The 24,702-nt window shown below is 37.8% G+C and overlaps 2 protein-coding genes and 1 pseudogene across 2 annotated transcripts; 2 read left to right on the plus strand and 1 right to left on the minus strand.

Moving 5' to 3' along the window:
• Positions 1 to 4,734: 4,734 nt before the first annotated feature.
• On the minus strand, positions 4,735 to 5,671 carry LOC116600068 (annotated as a pseudogene).
• Positions 5,672 to 8,822: 3,151 nt separating this feature from the next.
• LOC116600045 (olfactory receptor 52E4-like) lies at positions 8,823 to 9,750 on the plus strand. The gene is given in 2 exon segments (XM_032360030.1): positions 8,823 to 8,858; positions 8,860 to 9,750. Coding segments are annotated over 2 exon segments (921 nt in total). The 5' UTR covers positions 8,823 to 8,828.
• Positions 9,751 to 15,969: 6,219 nt separating this feature from the next.
• On the plus strand, positions 15,970 to 16,920 carry LOC116599808 (olfactory receptor 52E8). The gene has a single exon (XM_032359780.1). It carries the CDS (start codon positions 15,976 to 15,978, stop codon positions 16,918 to 16,920), a length of 945 nt encoding a protein of 314 aa, XP_032215671.1. The 5' UTR covers positions 15,970 to 15,975.
• The last annotated feature ends 7,782 nt before the right edge of the window (positions 16,921 to 24,702 follow it).

Genomic DNA, 24,702 nt, shown 5'->3' on the forward strand with positions numbered 1-24,702 from the left:
CTACATCATTTCATTTGGATGTGACATCAGTCACACTTCCACATCTAACCTCAAACATAAGATAGCGGCCTGCAGTAGCTTCCTTCTGCTTCGGATGAACCATAGCAAGCGTAGTTGCTTTGTCTGCTTCCCTACCAACAATTGGTCAACCAGAGCAGTCTTCATTTCTTTGGTGATAGCAGATGAGGTCATGCTACTGTAAAACTATCTGTGACTTTCTAGCTGTGAGGAGTATACTATGTGAGATGTATGTGTGTGAGTGAGAGAGAGACAGAGACAGAGACAGAGAAAGAGAGAGAGAGATAGGGAGACAGAGACAAGAGAGAGATTCTGCATATTACCTGTTGGCATATCTCTGTGCTCAACCTCTGATGTCTGTTCCAATCACATGTGGTCTATTGTGTTTTTTTGTGACGAGAATAGACAATGAGGCTTTGGAGAACTCCTAAGCAGAGGAGAGGCCATTGTCCTCTCTGTCCTCATTAACCGTTTCTCCTCCTCACTGTAGGATCTCATCTCCCCTGTCCGTGTATCCTTACCTTTCTAATATTTCCTCTCCTGGCCCTTGCTTGGAGCAGTAGCACAGCATGAGCCCTGTGCTTACACATGGTGATGGGAGCCCCTTCAGGTCTCCGGGTCCAAAGACCATCCTATCACATGGAGAGAATCTTTATAATGAAGAGGACATCCCTAATTCTAGGCATGATACAGAATCCCCGAGAATCCTCTGGGCATAAACTTGGGCTCATGGGTCATTAAGCCCATCTCTTTGTTCCTCCCTACTGCTTTTGCAGAGACAGATCACCAGATCAGATATAACTCATAGATCAGGGGAGATTATGTCTCCTGAGTTGTTAGGAAGGGAAATAACCTGAAGGGGGTCTGTATAGGGAATAATATTGATTCTTCTCCCTTCAGAAGCCATGAAAATCCTAAGTTTTACACCATTAAGTCTTCAAAGTGTGTCTTCTTAGCAAACTGCCACTAGTGACACTTCTGCTTTGTTTAATATAATAAATGTGTGAATCCTGCTGAAGTTTGGGGTTCTGACTGTGGTTTCAAAAGATGAGGACCCCTAAAATAAATATATTAGACTGTGGCAGCAACTCTATTTTATTTAAACAGTGTTTGTACCTGTCGATAATAGTATCAACTCTCTTCCAAGTCAACAAGAGTTCCTTCACAACCTCTAACTAATTGTAAACAGTCTTTGGAGAGGGGATTTCATGTGTTTTAGCTCTTTTGGCAGAAGGTGAAGGACACTCTACATTCTCCTGAGAAAACAGAAAATAGCTAGAGCTCAAAGTCTTGTTTGCTTGGAGTCTCCTGCCCTGGATGATGATGGAGTAGACCTGCTAGTACCATAGGCCATAATGCAGAATTCTCCTGAGTACAGACAGGAAGACTGGAGGACAATTGAATACATTAGAAAGCCAGTTTCTTATCTTATAAGTTCAGATAATTTTCAGTGGTTAAGAAAGAGAAGAAAATCTGTGGTCCAAAAGAATTCTGGTTAGATCTGCTGCTATGTTCTCTTTTGCACTTCCTCTCTTTTTGATGAATGAAAACCTTACTCCCTAGCCTCTCTCTGGTCACTCCTTCATGGTATCCATCCTCCCTACTGTATCAACATTTATCTTTCCAAATCAAATCTAATTTCTACTTAATATTTCTTTTTATGCCCTCTGTGGATCCATTATATACTCTTGGCTTTAAATGATAAATTATGAACACCACTGTTGGCAAAGTCTTTCAGTGAATGTCCACACACCCTTTAATTCTACTTCATGACTCTCCAAACCATTACACCATCTTTGGTGATAAAAAGTCCTACTTAGGAAATAAGCTGCTGCTCATTTCCACTTTCCTTTGGCTTTCTCCCCAATTCCCATGCCCTCTATGATGACCTTCTTTAAAAATCATCCAGATACCATCTCTAGGTCTCTTCTTTTTATATCGTTGTGTACTGCTATTATAAATACTCATTTTTCCCTTGGGTTTTAGTGTTTCCTACCTTTCCTAATTTTTTCCAATTTTTTATTGTATTAGAATATATGTAACATAAAATTTACTATCTCAACCATTTTTTAAGTGTACAGTTCAGTAGTATTAAATACATTTATATCATTGCACATTCATAACCACCATTTATCTCCAGAACTTTTTCATTTGCAAAGATTAAAACTCTGTATTCATTTAACAATGACTCCCCCATAGCCCCCTCACCCTTTCCCCTGGCAACTACCATTCTACTTTTAATTTTTTTATCTCTCCTTTTACCCCAACCCCATTCTACTTTCTGTTACTGTGAGTTTGGTCTTTTTAAAAAAATTCCATATAAAACTGAGATCATGCAGCATTTGTCTTTATATGACTGTCATAGTACACTTTAGCATGATGTCCTCAGGTTCATCCATGCTCTTTCAATGGCAGGATTACCTTCTTTTTTTTTTAATTTCTTTTTTTAATTTAAATTTTAGTTAATAAACAGTGCAATATTTGTTTCAGGAGTAGAATTAAGAGGTCCTTCTTTTTTAAGGCTGGGTAAGATTCCATGTTTGATTTAGTTTCATACTAGGGACTGACCAGAGAGATTCCATGGTTAAGTCAAGAGGTATTTGGTACCTCATTACTTTAAGGGATAAATATGAAACTAACTCCTACATGTAAAATTAATTGGATGATTACAAAAACTTGTGAACATGTTAGTTCTTATTGTTTCTCTTCTACTGTTACCTCAATATTAACTCATTTCTCTGAGATTGAATCATCATTAGTAATATACTTTAAAAACATTTGTTTTATATATTAAATTAACAAAAATCACTGGGAATAACATAGAATTGGGTGAAGTGACTATTATGGTAACTCCTGGAGTAAAATTTCACTGTATTTGATCTTATGTATCATTTTTTTCTTTTCTGTTGCTGTTTTTGAGAACCAAGATTGCATTTTTTTATACTGCCTTCATCCATTTCAGAAACCTCTGTTATACTCACTTTTAAACATTCCAAATTTTCTAAGGTTCTTTACAGTCCAGTTTATTTTTCCATCCCATTTCTTATGTTTGAATTTTTGATGTTCATGAATAATTTTCTTTTTTCTTCTTATATATTTCAACGCCCAGCAAAAGCCATCCTGTTAAAAATGGGTAAATAAGGGGCACCTGGGTGGCTCAGAGGGTTAAGCCTCTGCCTTTGGCTCAGCCTCTCTGCCTCTCTGCCTACTTGTGATCTCTGTCAAATAAATAAAATCTTTTTTAAAAAAAGGGTAAATAAGTATTTATCCTTGCTGTCTCCAGGTACTTTGTAGCTAAAGGATATGCTATTTCTCCTATTTCACAACAGATACCTCATCTTGCATTACCACTATCCAAATTCTAGTTCTTTCTGAATCACAAAGATACCTGAAAATTAACTTTGTGCTTCACTAATTATTGATATCTTATCCTTCCCAAATCTAGTGCGAGATAAAACTTTCTAAAATTCCACACAATCATTTTACTCACCACTTCATAAACTTCAGTACTATTCAATTTTCTATACAATAAACTTCAGACCACTGTATGCTTTTTTTCATATGCAATATTTTTTTAAAATTTCTTTTCAGTGTAACAGAATTCATCATTTTTGCTCCATACCCAGTGCTCCATGCAACACATGCCCTCCTTAATACCCACCACCTAGCTCCCCCAACCTCCCACCCCCCTGCCTCTCCAAAACCCTGAGATTGTTTTTCAGAGTTCATAGTCTCTCATGGTTCACCTCCCCTTCCAATTTCCCTCAACTCCCATGACTTGACTCTTTGCTCTGGTTTTCTTGGGTCTTATTGCTAATGATATTTTCCTATATCCAGAAGGATAGATTTATTGTGTTTATTAATTTTCTGGAGTCTGTTATTTCCAATAATTCTATTTCAAATGATATGTAACATTCATTCCGTTGCATTACTGTATGCTTTTCATCCAAAATATGACTCTAATTGTTAAGTAATATTATCTATTTTCATTGTCTGTGTTTTAAACTAAATTACGTTATTAGTTGTTGACAAATATTCCCTTTTACAATTTTCATTTGTTCCATAAGTATTTGTTAACTCCAAGAAGGGCTATCCATATGACACATATTAAATTTGCCAGTTCAAGAATGAGAGTGTATGATATAGGGATTAAGCTAATAAGGAACTTCATAGAATCAGGAACCTGAAAGCACAGGAAGGGAAAAAATAAATACCAAAAGGTCTAGTCTAATTTCCATCTTTTGCTTCCAAAGTCTTTAGTAAAAATTATACTACTTATTTTTAGGCAGTACTTTATTACTTATAGAAAATTTTTGCATTTCACTCAATACCTGTCATTGACTATGTGATCTCTAGTTGAACACCTGTATGAAAGAAGTCTTATTACTTGTAAGATATCTAGAACACCACACAGTTTTAACAGAAATTTATTTCACTGAATCAAAGTTCTCCCCCTTCAAATTTACTCTTGTATGTAATATTCTATGCCAGGGGTCAATAGAGGATATCATTGCAGGTACACAGTTAGACAGACACATACATGCTTCCTACAACTACAAACAATATGCTTTTCTGATTATACATACACACACGCACACACACACACACACACACACAATTAACTTTGGTGAAAGAAATTTATATTATTTTTATCATAAATGTTTGTCTTTTCAGACTCTATGCCTTCATAAACTGAATGAATTACCCCTCATTCAATCATTTTTCAACAAACAGACTCTGTACCCGCTGCTGGATCTGCTTGGTTCTGATGCCATAAATGACTGGGTTGAGGGCAGGGGGTATGACTACATAGAGATTAGCCAGAAGGATATGGATATACTGGGGGATGCCATGACCAAAGCGGTGAGTGAGAAAGGAGAAGAGAGCTGGACCAAAGGAGGCAAAGATGACACAAATATGGGAGCTACAGGTATTCAGAGCCTTCAGGCGGGCATCTTGGGAGGGGAGGTGGAAGACAGCATATAAAATCTTAGCATAAGAGATAATAATGATGAGAATCACATCCAGAAACAAGATAGAAATATTCCCAAGACCATAGTAGACATTGGCATTAATGCTGGCACAAGCTAGACATGCCACTCCCACGTGCTCACAATAGGTATGAGGGATGATTCTATGTCCGCAATAAGGCAGCCTCAGAAAGAGAAAAATGCTGGGCGCAATCATGCATAAGCTTCTTAGAACCACCACCACAGCAATCACACCAATGACTCTGTCAGTGAGGACCATACTGTACCTGAGGGGCTTGCAAATAGCCACATAGCGATCAAAACCCATGGCAAGAAGTACAATGCTCTCCATGACTGTAAAAAGTGGATAAAAAGACTTGAGCGACACAGCACCCAAAGCACAGCTCCTGAAGGTTGAACCAGAAGATACCCAGCATCTTGGGGATAATAGTAGTAGAGAGACTTAGGTCAATCACTGACAGCATGGCCAGAAAGTAGAACATAAGTTGGTGAAGGCTACGTTCAATCCAGATAACAACTAGAATGATAACATTTCCAACAAAAGCAATTAGCTACACAACACAGAAGGGAAGTCCAAGCCAGATTTGTGCAATTTCCAACCCTGGAATCCCCAGCAATAGGAATGAAGAAGGGTGAGAGTCAGTGACGTTGAAAGAAGACATTCTTCTGTGGGCTGACGATAGCATGATTTTCAAAAGTTATTACTGTTTCCCATTGGACAATACATTCACATTGAACTGAGATCTACAAAAATTAAAAATAAAAATATTTCCTAACAAAAGATTGGTTTTGGAAATAAGTTTTTCTAAAAACCTCTGATTCTTTTGCCTTTTTCAGCTCTCCATAAGTAATTCCAGTATCACTCCTGATGTGCACCACAAGTGTGAGAAGTTAATGAGCCAGGTAGAGGCTAACACTGTGTCTTTTTTGAAATTATGCATTCAGAGGAATTAAACGAACTAAATAAACAATATTAGGAGATAATAAAATTGAGAATAATAAACAGTGCCACAATAGTCATGGCTATCATTAATTTGACATTGTTGTCATTATTTCCAATATTATCTCATTTAGTTCTCCCTCACAGTTCCATAGCACAAGTTCTGCTGGTGTCTGGTTTATGGAAGAGTGAGATTTTGACAGGTTCATTAACTTCCCATTACTTACTACACTAATACACAGCAGAATCAAGATGTGAAATTTGGTGAAACTAAGCTTCACCAAACTAATTTGGTGAAATTTGGTGACACTGATGTGGATCTGTCTTTGCAAACTTGTTCATTGAAATAGTGAAAGGAGGGAGAAGGAAAAATAAGGAGTAGGGAAACAAAGGACCTAGAATAACCAAACTACCTCAGAGCTAAGAATTGGGAAGATTTGCCATATCATCTATTGAAATTTTCTACAAATCTGTGATGATTATGGCAGTGTTATTGTTAAAAGAAGAAAAAGAAAAAGAGACAATGGAACAGAACTGAGAAACTAGCAGCAGACCCACAAAATTCTTAGGGTTCAGATATCCAAAATTAAGATATTCCCAAGTAGGAAGTTAAGATAAATTGTCAAGGAAGAATGATAATCTTTCCCAGATGAAGTTCTTTCTGAAGAACCTGTTGACTTCTATAGCTGTTGAGAGGAAAATGTGATAATTAAATCTGATCTGCGCTCTGGAGCTGGCTACACAGCAAATTTTGAAGGCATAGTTCCTGATACTGTCTTCACTTCTGACATCAACTGCCAGTTCACTAAGTTTCCCAAACTACCCCCAAGTTTAGTAATCTACTAGAAGGGCTCCCAGAACTCCCTTAATTGCCTACTATGACTTTTTTTTTTCTTTGTATCTCACTCACTATGAAGATAATATGTATAGGAAAAAGAAGCAAAAGTAATAGCATTTAATATCACTGGCATTGTGGTATGGAATGGATTCTGATTTTATTCTTGCTGGATGAGGTTTTATGTGCCTGAAAGTGTCGGTGCCTAGCAGATATTTCCTTTCCAAATTTTTCCCAACTTAGTCACTTAGTCTTCTTCCTACATCTCCCCAGACCAGTGATCTGTACCATTTCATTCCCTGCCCCAATATTCACGGTCTTAACTCAATTTCTATGAAACCAGTTGCAATCTTAAGCATATATTGCAGACTCACTGATCAGAAAAACTTACCAAGTTCCGTATCTTCGTCTTAGGGAGTCATTTAACAACTCTGAATTCAGATGCTGAAATTTACATATACACACACACACACACACACACACACACACACACACACACACACATATATATGACCTCAATACACACTAAGAAGTATTAACAAAATGTTGTGTGTGTTGAGGGGATTTTTAATGAAGTCTTCAGGTGGCAGGTAGTCTGAGACATTGAAATGAAAATGAATAGGGATTCCCTTTGGTCATTACACCAGCCAAAGAGAAAGCTCTAGGGAAATTTCAGTGAACCTTGCTGTCCGCTACTCAGTCAATTGCCAGTTTTTGTTATTTCACATAATATTTATGATCATTAATATTTTATCTTTTTCTCTCCTTCCTTCTTCCTTATTCTGTTTTCAGTCTATGAAATGCTTGGACTAATTCTTTGGAATATATCTATCTATATTTATATCTATATCTATATCATCTCCAGAAACACTTGTTCTGTTTTCAGTCTACGAAATGTTTGTACTAATTCTTTGGAAGATAGGGATATTTAGATATATCTATGTATATCTCCAGCAACTCTTTTTTTATTGTGAAATATACACAAAAGTTAGCATTTCAGTCATTTTAAAGTTTACAACTCAGCAGCACTTAGTACATTTACAACACCGTGCAACTGTTACCACTATCTAGTTGTATAAAATGTCATCACTCCAGAATGAAATCCTGTGTGCATGAAATAATTACTTCCCATTCTTCCAGCTCCAGGCATCAGATCAGATTTGCTGTCTCATATGTCTCATTGGTTGCAGAAGTCAACAGCTATGGGGAAGAAATTTAACAGCTTAACATTTACTTTTGCCCACTTAAATTCCTATTTGGGGATAGAAATTTAAAAAATGTACTCTATGCATACAATAAGATATTATCCAGCCTTAAAAAAGAAGGAAATCCTGCCATTTCAACAACATGGATGAACCTAAGGAACATCATACTAAAGTAAAATAAGCCAGTCACATAGATAAATATTGCATGATCTCAGTTTTATGTGGAATCTCAAAAAAAAAAAAAAAGGCAAAACTAACAGTAACAAAGAAGAATGGTGGTTATCAGACCTTGGCACATGTGTGAAAACTTAGACTTAAAAATGAAAAGACTGAAACTTAGACTTAAAAATGAAAATGGTAAATATAGTAAATTTTATGTTATGTGTAGTCTATCATAATAAAAATTGAAAAAAAATGGGAAAAATGGAAAGGAAAAATATGTATGTTTTATGAAACTACAAGAGATGTAGAGATCATATCTGAATGTTTCATACAGAAGACTATCATGGAGGACCTGGTATTGAAGGAGAGTAGATATGTACTGCAGTGTGAAGTATTTTCAGTTCCTACAAATATCTCATATTATGATTAATTTAAGGCACAGATAATATTGCCAATAAAAAATCTCAGAACAACAATGTGTATGAAGAGTGCTACTTTATTCAGTTACCCTCTGGAAAGAAGAGACTGTCTAATGTTTGTAACCAACCTCTTCTGCCCTTACCTCTAGCATATGAATTAAAGTTATTTTCATTTCTTAGGACCTTGATAAGAAAAAGACCATAAAGAGAATAAGATCCCTACACTTTGACAGGAATTCAGTGACACTTGCTCAGAGCATGACTTCCACCAATGACACCCAGTTCCATCCCCCCCTTCTTTCACCTGCTAGGAATCCCAGGACTGAAAACTGTCCACATCTGGATTGCTTTCCCATTCTGTATCGTGTACCTGATTGCCCTCATGGGGAACATCCCCATTATTTTTGTGATCAAGACCGAACACAGTCTCCACCAGCCCATGTTCTACTTCCTGGCCGTGTTGTCTATGATCGATCTGGGTCTGTCCACATCCACCATCCCCAAAATGCTGGGCATCTTCTGGTTCAAGCTCCAAGAGATCAGCTTTGGGGGCTGCCTTGCTCAAATGTTCACAGGCATGGAGACTGTTCTCCTGGTGGCCATGGCTTATGACCGCTTTGTCTCCATCTGCAACCCCCTCCAGTACACCATGATCCTCACGCATAAAACCATTGGCATTCTGGCCTCTGTTGTTGTTGGAAGAAACCTAATTCTGGTGACTCCGTTTGTGTTTCTCATCCTGAGGCTGCCCTTCTGTGGGCATCATATCATCCCTCATACATACTGTGAGCACATGGGTCTTGCCCGGTTGGCCTGTGCACCTATCAAGGTCAACATTATCTATGGGCTCATGGTGATTTCCAACATCATTGTGGATGTGATTCTGATTGCCTCCTCCTATGTGCTTATCCTTCAAGCTGTTTTCCGCCTTCCTTCTCAGGACGCCCGCCTAAAGGCTCTCAATACCTGTGGTTCTCATGTCTGTGTCATGCTGTGCTTTTACACACCAGCATTTTTTTTCTTTTATGATGCATCGTTTTGGTTGAAACATCCCCGCTATATCCACATCCTTTTGGCTAATCTCTATGTGGTTGTCCCACCTGCCCTGAACCCAGTCATCTATGGAGTCAGGACCAAGCAGATCCGAGAGAGGGTTGTGAATATATTTGTACAGAAATAAGAGTTCTGTGACAACACTTGGAAAACATAGGCACATACCACCCACATTTTAATAATCTTACCTCTGTTTTAGATTTCCTTTAGAGTAGGTAGTAGTAGCCAGACTTTTATTTGTTACTGGAATTCCTTTAGAGTTGGAAGATAAGGCAAAGTCACCTTTGCAGCCCACTCTGCTCACCCACCCCATGTAATTGGACAAAGGGAAAGTGTTGATGGAAAAGGAAGGTGATCTGGAGGCAGCAGTGGTTTGGGAGTAGAATGCCTGATGGGAAAGGGTGAGAACTCTCCCCATTGCTCTGTGTCTTCTCTTTAGCTAAGCTTAGACACTGAAGGGACACTGATCCAACAATGTCATTCTGTAGATGAAGAAAATAAAGTGCAAGCCATGGCTGAGAGCCATTTTTTGAATTAGAACATCTGTTCCATAGATGTATATTCTGCATATTAATCCTCAAGCTTTGACTTCCTTCTCCAGAGTCATTACTCATTTGCATTTTAATGCTCCCTTTCTTGTTCTTGCTGTCATTCTTGCTCCCTTTCTTCTTTCTAATCTGATTCCTTCCATCTCCATCCCTTCCTCCCTCTCTCCCTTACTCTTTCTCCCTCCCTCTTCCTCCTGCCTTCTCTCCCTCTCTCTTTATCTCTTTCTATCTCATCGTCACTGTTTCTCCAGTAAACTAAGTAACTGTGACTTGGAGAATGTGCGAGACTACAGCTTAGGATCAAAGATACATGATATTTTCTCACTTGACACTAAGTCATGTTAGATGTCAATAATTGTATATGTTCTGTGTCTAATTCCAATTGAATTCTATCTAAAATTTACCTCGTTTGCTATACTGTTTGCATTCATGATTTTAGAAAATTTCGAGAAGGAAATTAGGATCATTATATGATAAAGACAAAAGCAGTATTGATATCAAGGTCAGAACAGTTTCAGTATAATTTATTAATCCTGTGGATTTCCAATATGTATTCCCATTTCTAAACTCCAGATATAGCAAGGGGATAGAGTTTGCTCTCCTTTAGCAGTATGTCATAGCTTTTAATATAAAAATATCATACTTCCTTGGTTAAATTTATTCCTTTATATATGTTATTATTTTTGATGGTGTTATAAATGGAATTTTGTTCTCAATTTCTTTTTTAGATTATTCATTGCTAGTATATGGAAATACATCTGATTTCTGTATGTTAAAACTGTATTGTGTAACTTTGTTGAATTTATTTATTATCTCTAATACATTTTTTGGGGTATATTCTTTACAATATTCTTCACATAAGATTATATCATTTATAAATAGACATAGTTTACTCCTTCCTTTCATATTTGAATGAGCTTTTCTTGCCTAATTTCTCTAGCTAGAACTCCCAGTACAATGTTAGATAGTAATGTTGAAAGCGGGCATTCTTGTCTTGGTATGATCTTAGGGAGAATGTTTTCAGTCTTTCATCATTGAGTATGATACAAACTGTAGTTTGTTGTCCCCCCCCCCAATGAATGCTCTTTATCATTTAAGGAAATTTTCTTTTATTCTTATTTTATTGAGTATTTGAAAGGTTTCTAGGTTTTGTCACTTGTTTTTCTGCATCAATTGAGAGGTTTATGTGCCTTTTCCCTTTATTTCATTAATGTTAGGTAATATATTTATTGATTATCCTGAACCACCTTGCATTTCTAGATAAACTACAATTAGTCATGGTATATAATCCTTTTACTATGCTGTTGCCTTTCGTTTGCTAGTAGTTTGTTGATTTTTAAAAAATCTATATTCTTCAGGATATTTTTCTGTTGTTTTTTTGTGAAAAAAATTACATTCTGCAATGTAACGACAACCCCACACAACCCTTATTTGTGTGTGCGTGTGTGTGTGTGTGCGCGCGTGCGTGTGCGCATGCATGAGAGAGAGAGAGAGATAGAGAAGGAGAGAGATTGGGGGGGTGGAAATGGCTTCTTGAATGCACCAGATATTTTCTAGTATAATGAGCTGTATTCTGTATTTTAAATATCATTTCTTCAAGGTCAGGCAGAGATGACAGATTAGGGATTTCTCAGGTCCTTCCTGGACATGTACATGGTCATTGCATGTATGTGGCTTTATAGTTTAGGAGTATTTGAGAACTTTGAAAAACTCTGTATGGTCAATGCATTCCCCAATTTTTCCTTTTAAGTCAGTCTCTCTTTAGGTCCAACTAATATTCCTGCTTCAGGAAGCTGCAATGTTAAGTAATTTCTACTTGTTTTTGAGTAATAGCCCAGGGAAAAGGCTGCTTATAGGAAGTGAGATTTGAGTCAGGTCATATAAAGATACACCCCAATATTTCCTGGCAGCTGTTAGACAGGTTCAATAGTTACAGGTCCATGGGAATGGATCTCCAGGATATTATTTATCCCCATCCCAGGGGAAGTGGGTCTGTAAGAAAAATATAAACTTCATCTATTCAGCATAATAAAAGACATGTCCCAAGAAAATACCACAGAATGTTTCTTGGAGATTTAGAGAATAACGTAAGTCATATCATTATTAAATTGTAAAAAACAGCAAAAGGGATGGGGAAAGAGCTTAGGGCAAGGTAGTATGGAAAGATAGTATGGAGAGACGGAGGAAAGATGAAAATGAAAACAAGATAGAGAGAGAGTGTACACTCATATTCCTAACTTCCTGAGGCTACACTTTTGTCTGTGTGTGTTTATACTTATGACTGTGCAAAATCTCACATGTAAAACTAAAAGGTGAGACGTGGAAAGAGATGCACAAATGCATCGTGTATCAATTTACCCATTGTTTCTGACTCTTCATATGTCTGCATAAATGTGAGTATCATAATGGTGAGGACTTGCTTTCTCTATTTCTAGAACTGTGTCAGGAATAGTAAAAGATGAATGACTAATCAGTGTTTCTGAATTAATGAATTTGTGAATAAATTAATATTGATGGATGGCCCTGAAGGATATACTTCTTTTGGAAATGAGACCTAGATTGGTGAAGCATCTGAGAAAATTAATAAGGGACATGAAAGCAGGATAGCCATGAGACTGCAAGATTAGGCGAGTATGGGAAAGTAGGTGTCCGCCATCTCTCTTCCTTCTGCCAGCAGTTTCAGGAATGGGAACGTGGATACAGTGGGAATAGTGGAGGTTGGTGGAATAACATAGAATAAAGGGATGACACATGAAGGAAATGGCTGCTGGATTGGTGGTTATAATTCCATGTAGCACCTTAGAGTTAAGAGGTTAAATGAGGGGCTGAGACCCACTTTTATTTCTAAATCCAGGAGATATGAATAGATATGAATAGATATGAATAGATGTTGGTGTAATTACAGAATGGTAAGTGATTGGTTGTTTTGACCCATGTTCACAGACTGAAAATGAGGCTTTTTCAGAGGCACCAATTTTTAAGCCTTCCTAAAAATTCTACAGAAATACATAGGATAAGTTGATTTTCTAGAAGATGTAGAGATATGAATAGATGTTGGTGTAATTACAGAATGGTAAGTGATTGGTTGTTTTGACCCATGTTCACAGACTGAAAATGAGGCTTTTTCAGAGGCACCAATTTTTAAGCCTTCCTAAAAATTCTACAGAAATACATAGGATAAGTTGATTTTCTAGAAGATGTAGCCCTATTTTATCCTCTTAGTTTCTGTTGTATGGAGCCCCAAGAGTGACCAAGATACCAGACAATTATGAATCTGGTCACCAATGTACTGAATTTCTGGATACGGTCATCAGGATGACATCAGAGTCCTTTTTTGTGCCCCCACTGGCCACTCTGCTTGTATTTTCAATTTCTCCTTGCTCTTCACTCCATATAGAATAAAATCTATTGCCTTATTGAGCTGAAGAATTGTTCTGTGAGTTCTTAGCTTCAGAACTAATCTCCTTCATGGAATTTTTCTTGCTCCACCTCCACACTCACAACATTCTGTGTATACTCCTAACACACACTTACAATGCAATTTTTAAATTTCATCTTTGGAATATTATCTCTCTTACCACTTAGTGGCCTCCTTGAGGCTTTATGACAAGTTTTATTCAAACTTGTAATCATATTTCCTAATCAATGCTGGTACATCGAGGACCTCCTAAATATTTGATGGAATAAATTGTGAAGAGTTCTCCACTAATCAAAGGCAGAACACTGTCTCTGATAGTTTCACATCACAAAATGGAGAATGTCAAGTGTCTCCTCCTTAACCCCAGCAGACCAAGTTTACTTACACATGCATACACATAAAGAGATCTATTTCTCAAACTTCCCAATTATGAAATTATCTCTCATTTTCTGCTATTCTTCATAGGTTTCAAATGGCATAGTTAGCAAGGCATTTATCTTGGGCATGCGTTTAAAATAGAGTGTACTGACCTTCATATGCATTTCTCTCTACTGGAAGCTTGCCAGTTTTGACTTACACCAAAACCCAAGTATTCCTAAGGTTGAATCAAAGCTTTCTGCACAATTGCACGCATCACATTCAATCAGCTCTACATTTTCTGTGGGACTAGTTTTTCCCAAATAAACTGTGAAGTAATGAACTTCTTCCTTTTTTGTTTTAAATTTTTAATTTATTATAAATAAGTTCAGAGTTCCCACATATTCTGAACAAGTGCTATAAAACTAAATCATTTGATACTTCCTCTTTCAATGTAACTTTAAAGGAGACATCAGTAAAGACATTAGAGCTAGGATAGACTCTTGGTAGGAGCTGAATTTGATGATGTCTAAGATGTTCCTGCCTTCTCCCCGTGGGTATAAAGCAGAGATATATTTGAAACTTTGCCCAGAATATTTAGTTTCCCCTCCCCCAGGTGGCCTATATCTGGACATTTTGTTTACTGGGTATATTTACTCTCCTGATGATAAATTTACCTAGTTTAAAATAATCTCTCAAGTCATGTTTAACCATAACTGTAAAATATTTTTGTCAACTATCTCCCTCTCCTAGTCATTATTTTTCAAATCTGGTAAGTAATATTTTTTTTCAAGAACAAATTTTGATGGGAACTGAGTTGTTTATTTTCTGAAATATGACACTGAATTGTTTGCTCTCCTGTCTCTTCTTCTTTAAGATTTTATTTATTTATTTTTTTTGAGAGAGACAGGTAGAGTGCATGTGCATGTGTGGACATACAAGCGCAGGGGATGGGTAGAGGGACAGAGAGAGAGGAAGAAGCATACTCCCAACTGAGCAGGGAGCCCAACGTTGGGCTTGATCCCAAGACCCTAAGATCATGACCTGAACCAAAAGCAGCTGCTTAACCAACTGAGTCACCCAGGTGCCTCTTGGCCTGTCTCTTTTTAATCAGTTCCTCTATTTCAGAATTTCTTAAATTGACAACTTTTATGTGGTGGAGTTTTTTTCATGCATATGAATAAACAAAGATAAATTGTTTCTTCTGCTCTAAGAACCAGACCACTTAGTATTCACAAGTGCCCATAGAAATGTATAAACACAAATATACACACAACATGGCGTCAACATGCATATGAACACAGAGGATTTATGTACACTACATTTTGGGGTTTTTAGATTCCCTAATAGGGGAATGACTGGGATTACAAACACCAAACAAAGCACTATACACATTAAGTAAAAATATGTGAAACATGATCAGATACACAGACTATGGAATTTAATCTTTCCCATTTATTTCTGGTTACACTCCAGAGTTTGAATTTAAACTGTACCTCTTGTCTTTATGTCAGTTTTTTTATTAGGGACAGTGGCAGCAGATTAAGGCTGGTTCTGCTTTTGGTACCATTTGATTTTCAGGAGAGGATTACACAAAGCGAGGAGTGTCTTTAATCTTCTTTCCTTTTTCAAAAAATGTAGTTATAACTGACATAAAAAACTCTGTAAATTCAAGGTATATGGTGTGTTGATTTGATGCATTTATATATTACAGTATGATTGCCACCATAATTTTTTCCTATCACATTACAAATTATCAATTTCTTTTTTAGTCTTTTTTAAAAGACTAAAAGAAATAGTCTTTTAGCAATTTCAAAGTATATAATATTGTACTGTTGACTAAAATAATTACTTCTTTCTGAGTTAGAATGAAGGAATCAAAATTGAACATAATAACAGAAAGTTTAAAAAAATGTTCTTTTGCATTTTATCAGAAATCTGGACTTAGGGAGAAGAGGAGAAAAATTCACTAATGTGAAGTCAATAATTGCATCCACAACAGAAGTGTGCAAAAATTGTGGCAGAAAGAATGGCTATACTTAATGACACCGAGTTCCATCCTTCTTCATTCCTCCTCTTGGGTATCCCAGGTTTGGAAGGTGTGCACATTTGGATTGGATTTCCCTTTTTCTTTGTATATCTTGTTGCACTCCTGGGGAATGTCACTGTCCTGTTTGTGATCCAGACTGAACACAGTCTCCATGAGCCCATGTACTACTTTCTGGCCATGTTGGACTCCATCGACCTGGGCTTGTCCACAGCCACCATCCCCAAAATGCTGGGCATCTTCTGGTTCAGGATCAGGGATATATCTTTTGAAGGCTGCCTTTCCCAGATGTTCTTCATTCATTTCTTCACTGTCATGGAGAGCATTGTGTTGGTGGCCATGGCCTTTGACCGCTACATAGCCATTTGTAAACCCCTTCAGTATACCATGATCCTCACCAGCAAAATTATCAGCATCATTGGAGCCATTGCTATTCTGCGGAGCCTGTACATGGTGGCCCCACTGGTGGTTCTCCTCCTGAGGCTACCCTTCTGTGGCCACCGTATCATCCCTCATACCTACTGTGAACACATGGGCATTGCCCGTCTGGCCTGTGCCAGCATCAAAGTGAACATTCTGTTTGGCCTTGGCAACATTTCGCTCTTATTATTGGATGTGCTGCTTATAATTCTCTCCTATGTCAGGATTCTCCATGCTGTGTTCTGCCTGCCTTCCAGAGAGGCTCGACTCAAAGCTCTCAACACCTGTGGCTCCCACATTGGTGTTATCTTAGCTTTTTTCACACCAGCATTTTTCTCTTTCTTGACACACCGATTTGGCCACAATATTCCTCAATATATCCACATTTTTTTGGCCAACCTATATGTGGTTGTTCCACCGGCCCTGAATCCTGTAATCTATGGGGTCCGGACCAAGCAGATTAGGGAGAGAGTCCTGAGGGTTTTCCTCAACAAGACAAAGAGCTAACCAGTCAGAGGTCTTGAAAGGTCTGTGTTAGATTTCATGTTTCCTGCATTATAAAAAGTAGAGTTACCTTATGTCTAACCCAGTAGTAAAGAGGAAAAATTGAGCAGGGGTGTTGAGAGCAATATCATTATCATTGAATGGCAGGTTTTATATTTAAAGTTAATAATATGTAGGTTGATAATATCATATCGGGACAATTGGATATCCACATGCAAAAAGATTAATTTAGATCCCTACTTAACATAAAATTTTAGATCTGACAACAAAAGCAAGAAATATTTTTAACCAACTGAGCCACCCAGGTGCCCCCAAAAGCAAGAAATATTTTTAAATGATTGATTGGACTTCACTAAAATTAAAATAATATGTATATATATTTTTTTCTTTGAAAGATACTAGCAATAGAATGAAAAAGGAAGCCATAAGATGGGAGAAAATATTTACACCTCTTGTGGATGGTAAAGGGCTTGTAAAAAAATATACTAATAACTTTTGTAATTCAATTATAAGTGTCAAATTACTTGCTTTAAATAAAAAATACATAAATTCATTAAAAACATAAATAACGAGTCAGTAAGTACCTTAAAATGCTCTATAATTCATCACTATGGATATGAATATTAAAACCATAGTGTTGAACATCAGCCTCTCTCTCTGTCCTATACAAACTTACTTAAAGGTGTATTTCCTGAGAGTACTTCTCAGTGTATCTTCTATATGAAACTCTCTATCTCAGAAGCTATTTGAAACAAGTTGACAAAGATATTTATTTTTTTAATGTATTTTTAACATTTTTGTTTCATGCTTTATATTTTCACTTTGTGTTTTTTTGTTTTTGTTTTGTTTTTGTTTTTTACTGGTTTCTGTTTGTTTTATATTTCTGTCTGCACTTTTTAAAAATTTCCACTGCAGTTTTAATGAGTTAAGCATAAAGCTACTCCCACATGCTACTACACATAGTTTACAAATGTTTATGGGCCCAGCATGCTAGTTTGCTTATATCTTTTCTTGATAATTTTATTTTTACTTTTTAAAGTTTTTACTTAAATTCCAATTATTTAATATATCTTGTAATATTTGTTTCAGGTGTACAATATAGTGATTTAACATGTCCATAAAACAAACTGTGCCCTGCTACTTACTCCCCATAACCTATTTAGCCCATTCCCCTACCCATCTACCTTTTGGTAACCATTAGTTTGTTCTCTATAGATAAGAGTCTATTTCTGTGATACAGGTACCTTGATGTTTATAGCAGCATTATCTACAGTAACCAAATTATAGAAAGAGCCCAAATGTCCATCAATTTATTAATGGATAAAGAAGTTGTGGTACCTATTGTTTCCTGTGTTGTTGATTCTAACCATTCTGGAGGTTGTGAGGTGATATCTCATTCTGGTTTTCATTTGCATGTCTCTAATGATTAGTTATGGTGAGTATCTTTTCATGTGGTTATTGTCCATTTGTATGTGTTCTTCTTTGGATAAATGTCTGTATTTTCTGTTCATTTTTAAATTGAATTTTTGTGTGTGTATGTGTTGAGTTGTATAGCTTTTTTATATATTTTGGATATTAAACTCTTATGGGATATGTCATTTGCATCCCATCCAGTAGGTTGCCTTTTTGTTTTATTGATGGTTGCTTTTGCTTGCTTAAATAAATGGTGCTGGGAAGTTTGAAAAAATAATACAAAAGAATGAGACTGGACCACTTTCTGACACCATACACAAAAATAAACTCAAAGTGGATGAACACCTAAATGTGAAAATTAAAGCCCCAAAACTCTTAGACAAGATCATAGGCAGTAATTTCTTTGACATTGGCTATAACAACAATTTTCTAGATATGTCTCCTAAGAGAAGGGAAACAAAACCAGAAAATAAATCATTGAGTTTGCATCAAAATAAAAAGCTTTTGCATAGTAAAGGAAACCATGTAGTTTGAATGAGATTATGTTTTTTTTTAAATGAAATTAGTCTTTCTATAATTTTATAAAAATAAATACGTAGCAGAAATCCTTTAAAATACTGCTTCTATATCATTTTCCATTTCCTTGTCTCACATGAGACAAAGGGGCTTGGTTACTTATTACTGTTTAATCAACTTTCTGTTTAGAGGCATGAAATAAGCTAACTCTTGTTTCACTTATTCTTCTCTTACCCCCTTAACCCCCCATGTTGCTGGGGAGAGGGTGGTTGGGAGAAGGGGGGTGGGGTTATGGACATTGGGGAGGGTATGTGCTATGGTGAGTGCTGTGAAGTGTGTAAACCTGGCGATTCACAGACCTGTACACCTGGGGATAAAAATATATTATATGTTTATAAAAAATAAAAAAAAAAGAAATAAGCTAACTCATCTCATAAGTTTTATTGACTGGGAACTGAGAAAGGTTAAGCTGGGGCTGTTCCCTGCTTCATACTGTTTAGGACCTCAGATGTAATCATTCAGATTTCTGAAAGTGACCCATATGACTGGTAGCTAAAACTAGTGGGTTTTCAAGTAATTTCAACTCTCATGTCTCTCTGGCTTCTAGGCCAGGATAGTTGGAGGGCTCATCTAGGACTCTTGTCCAGAGAACCTATATGTGGTTTCTTCAGTATGGTGGTCTAAGGATCAACTTTCTTTCAAAGGCCCAAACAAGTAGTTTTCCCAGTAGTATAAGATGGAAGTTGCATGGTCTATTAAAACCAATTCTGACAAATTACATAGCACTGCCTTCACCATACTGTATTGTTTTAAACAGCCATCTGCCTCCTCAAACTCAGAGAGAGAAGAATCAGACACTTTTTGATGAGTGTAGTGTCAGTATTTTTTAAAGAGCACAGGGCACCCTTTCATAATAAAATGCTCAGCAAACTAGGACCATAAAGGACCATAAAGGACATTTATGAAAATTCCACAACTAATGTATTCAGCTGAATAGTTTTCCCCTAAGATTAGGAACAGGACAAGAATGCTTGTTCTCATTCTTGGTATTCAACATAGTACTGAAAGTTCTAGCCAGAGCAATTACCAATATGTACAAAAAACCCATTAGAATGAATGGCCACATTAACATATTCATATTTATCTATAATAAAATATTCAGCAAAATTGCAAGAAATAAGGAAACACACAAAACCAATAAATATGTTTCTTTTCTTTTTCTTTTTTAAGATTTTATTTATTTATTTGGCAGAGAGAGCTCACAAGCAGGCAGAGAGGCAGGCAGAGAGAGAGAGGAGGAAACAGGCTCCCTGCTGAGCATAGAGCCTAATGTGGGGCTCAATCCCAGTACCCTGAGATCATGACCTGAGCTGAAGGCAGAGGCTTAACCCACTGAGCCACCCAGGCGCCCCATATTTCTATACACTCTCAATGGGAAATACAAAAAGTAAAAAACAATTCCCTTTATACTAACATTAAAAGAATAATATACTCAGAAACACATTTAACCAAAATTTGTGCAATGAAAATGATAAATCATTGATAAAGAAATGATAGAACTAGACAAGCAGTGAGCAAGGAGCCTGATCCAGGGCTCCAACACAGGAGCCAGAGATCACAACATGAGCTGAAGTCAGATGCTTAACCAACTAAACCAACCAGGTGCTCCACTAGGACCTTCTCTTGACTCTCCCAAGCACACAGACAGCCTTCTAGACTTCCAGAAATGTTTGGATTATTATCAAAACTTCTCATGCCCTGGGGACAAGATGGCAGGGAAGTAGGAGGAGGCCTACCCTAAAGTGAGCTGATTATTTACCAAAGAACTCCGATCACCTATGAAATTAGCCTGAGATAAGAATTATACACATCTGGATCTCTACAGGGGCAGAAGACGCCAGTGGGCAGGTAAAGCAGAGTGGGAATGGCAGAATGATATTGGAAGATAAACAAAAGGGGGAGGGAGCCACCAGAGGTGACTGGTTGGAAAGTAATACCCCTAATATGAGCGAGAGTGCCCTGCGTCTGGGGACCAGCATTAACTTGGAGACTGGTTGAAAGCACTCCAAAAGAACAAAGGATCGCGGGGGGAAATTGTGGGAATTGGGGCAGCTAGGGACAGGGGCTTAAGTCCCCGGTCCCAGGACAGCGTCCCCTGGTGCTGAGCCAGAGAGAGTGCGGTGGAGAAACCAGGTCTTGGTCCCTAAGCCACCAGCATGCACGAGATTGCATGGCATCTGGCTCCTGTGAGGGGCTGTGAGCCATGCCAGACAGCAAAACGTGCGAGCCATGCTACAGAGCCTGAGATGCACATGTCCCTCATCCTCCCCTGAGAGAGGTACAAAGGCCCAGCTGGCGCTCTTTGACCCATGCCATTGTTTCAAAGCCTAAGACGCACGCCCCAAACTCTCCCCCTGAGAGAGGTGCATGAAGGCCCAGCCTGGTGCTTTCAAACCTGAGCCCATTCTCAGAGCCTGAGATGCGCCTGCGACCCACAGCCTCCCCTGAAAGAGGTGTGCTCAAGCCGGGCGCTCTTAGACCCAGAAAGACCAGGCCAGCGGGAAAATCTCAGTGTGCAATCACTGCTTGGAACCTCTCTGGCAGTCTGGAGCTGCCCAGACAGCTGCCGCTGCCCTGGTTTTGGGTACAAGCAGAAGATCCTGCATCCCCAGGGACCGCGACTCAGAACCTGCTCTACCAGAGGCCAAGGGGAAATTTATATGGGGTCTGCAACACCCAAAGAAGAACAGACTGAGGCTTCTCTCTGAGAGGGAGGTCAGGGTGCAGTTTGCTTCCTTTAAACCTACAAAAACCATCAAAAGCGGTCAAGGTGAGAGGAAAAAAAAAAAAAAGTGAACAAACATAAAAACCTCCAGAGAACAAAAGCCGAAAAAAACAGTTTCCTCAGAGCCCACTCCCTTGAGGGGGACTGGAGGACTTAACTCAGGGAACATCATTGATGTGCCACCCATGTGGCAGGCCCCTCCCCCAGAAAACCAACCAGGAAAGAAAAAAAAAAAAAAAAGACTATGAGAGAACCACCACCACTACTTCATAGGACAACTTTTATTTTTAATTTGTTCCCACTATTCTCACTCATTTTTTTAATATAGATAATTTTTTAACCTATTTACCATCACAGTAAGCTGTCCAGTACATCAAATTCCATAATAGTTTTCTAACTTGAACTTTTTGATACATACACCTGTGTTTTTCTTTTGCATTTCTATTTTTTGAATTTCTTTTTTTTTAATTTTAGTTTAGTTTAGTGTAGTTTATTCCTTTTTTATTTTTATTTTCTAATATTCATATAGAGTTAAACTTCAAAGTAATCCCCTTTCCCCAATCAATACTACCCCTATAGGTAAACCAATTTTTAATCCCCCTTTATCTTAGGAAAGTTGAGTCATTTAACAAAGATATCAAGATACATCCAGGAAGAATCAAAATAACCTTCCTCACCCACCCTGAGAATTTATAACCACTTTCCCATCTTTTTCTTCCACCATTGTTTCTGTGTTTGTCTTGATAGTATATAAATCTTACACTGGGGTTCTTTTTGATGAGGTTCTTCCTTTATTTGCATATATTTATATTTCTCTTGTCATATACTTTTATCAGTCTTTGTGTTTGTTTTTGTGTGTATACTTCATAAATCTTAACTTGGGGCACATTTGGGCTGAACCTTCTCTTTCATCTTCCCTTTCTTTCCTGTCTCTCTCTCTCTCTTTCTCTTTTTTTTTTCTTTTCTTTTGTCTCTCATATGGGTGGAGAATCCTGATTACTCAGAAGTGTTCCAGGGTGCACCTTGACTGCACCATGGTTGATACACCCAGCTACATCTGTTCAGTCATCTCCCACCAAAATGACTAGGAGAAGAAATGCCCAACAGAAGAAAAATACAGAGGATGGACCTTCAGCAACAGAGCTAAAGGCTATCAATATAGACAATATGTTGGAAAGAGAATTCAGGCTAACAATTATCCAGGCAATAGGTAGTTTGGAGAAAGCCATGGATGACCAAACGGAATTGATTAAGGCTGAGCTGAAAGCAGCCAGAGAGGATATTCAAAATGTTAGGGCAGAGTTAAAAGCTACCAGGGCTGAGGTTCCCAATGCTCTCAATGAGTTCCAATCTAATCTGAATTCTCTCAAAGCTAAGGTAACTGAGACAGAAGATAGAATTAGTGATCTGGAAGACAAACAGATAGAGAGAAAGGATCAGGAGGAAACCTGGAACAAACAGCTTAGAAACCACAAAAACAGAATCAGAGAAATAAATGATGCCATGAAACATTCCAACATCAGAATTATTGGAATCCCTGAAGGGAGGAGAAAGAAAGAAGTCTAAAAGGTATAGTGGAACAAGTTCTTCATGAAAATTTTCCCAATCTTGCGAATGGAACCAGCGTTCATGTACTAGAGGCTGAAAGGTCTTCACCCAATATTCTACATTCCAAAAAAAAAAAAAAATCAAGGCACCGGGTAGTCAAATTGAGGAATCATAATTGTAGGTATAATCTCTTAAAAGCCGCTAGGACAAAGAGGCTCCTTACCTACAGAGGGAAGCCCATCAGAATAACATCAGACCTGTCCACAGAGACCTGGCAAGCCAGAAAGGGCTGGCAAGATATATTCAGGCACTAAATGAGAAGAACATGCAGCCATGAATATTTTATCCAGCAAGACTGACATTCAAAATGGATGGAGAGATAAAGAGTTTCCAAGACTGGCAAGGCTTAAAAGACTATGCAACCACCAAGCTGACACTGCAGGAAATATTAAGGGGGGTTCTATAAAAGAGGAAAAATACTAAGAATAGCATTGAACAGAAATAAAGAGACAATCTACAGAAAGAAAAGACTTCAAAGGTAACACGATGTCAGTAAAAACATATCTATCAATGTGAATGGCCTAAATGCGCCCATAAAATGGCACAGGGTTGGAGATTGGATAAAACGACAGGACCCATCCATATGTTGTCTACAAGAGACCCATTTTGAACCTAAAGATACACCCAGACTGAAAATGAAGGGATGGAGAAGCATCTTTCATGCCAATGGGCCTCAAAAGAAGGCTGTGGTAGCGATTTTCATATCAGATAAATTAGATTTTATTTTATTTTTTATTTTTTTTTAAAGATTTTATTTATTTATTTAACACAGAGAGATCACAAGTAGGCAGAGAGGCAGGCAGAGAGAGAGGAAGGGAAGCAGGCCCCCTGCTGAGCAGAGAGCCCGATGCGGGACTCGATCCCAGGACCCTGAGATCATGACCTGAGCCGAAGGCAGCGGCTTAACCCACTGAGCCACCCAGGCACCCCAGATAAATTAGATTTTAAACTAAAGACTGTAGTCAGAGATACAGAAGGACACTACATCATTCTTAAAGGGCCTATCCACAAAGATGATCTAACAATTGTAAATATCTATGCCCCCAATTTGGGAGCAGCCAATTACATAAGAAAACTGTTAATCAAGATAAAGAGGTGAATAATCCTTTTAATGTACTGTTGAATCCTATTGGCTAGTATTTTGGTAAGAATTTTCGCATCTGTGTTCATCAAGGATAATGGTCTGTAGTTCTCTTTTTTGATGGGATCCTTGTCTGGTTTTGGGATCAAGGTGATGCTGGCCTCATAAAATGAGTTTGGAAGTTTTCCTTCCATTTCTATTTTTTGGAACAGTTTCAGGAGAATAGGAATTAGTTCTTCTTTAAACGTTTGGTAGAATTCCCCCGGGAAGCCGTCTGGCCCTGGGCTTTTGTTTGTTTGGAGATTTTTGATGACTGTTTCAATCTCCTTACTGGTTATGGGTCCGTTCAGGTTTTCTATTTCTTCCTGGTTCAGTTGTGGTA

Source organism: Mustela erminea, chromosome 9 (assembly GCF_009829155.1).
Source record: "Mustela erminea isolate mMusErm1 chromosome 9, mMusErm1.Pri, whole genome shotgun sequence".
NCBI classification, from domain to species: Eukaryota; Metazoa; Chordata; class Mammalia; order Carnivora; family Mustelidae; genus Mustela; species Mustela erminea.

What these genes read in the sequence shown, in the direction of transcription:
- LOC116599808 (XM_032359780.1), top strand. Translation starts at nt 15,976, where the DNA reads ATGGCTATACTTAATGACACCGAGTTCCATCCTTCTTCATTCCTCCTC.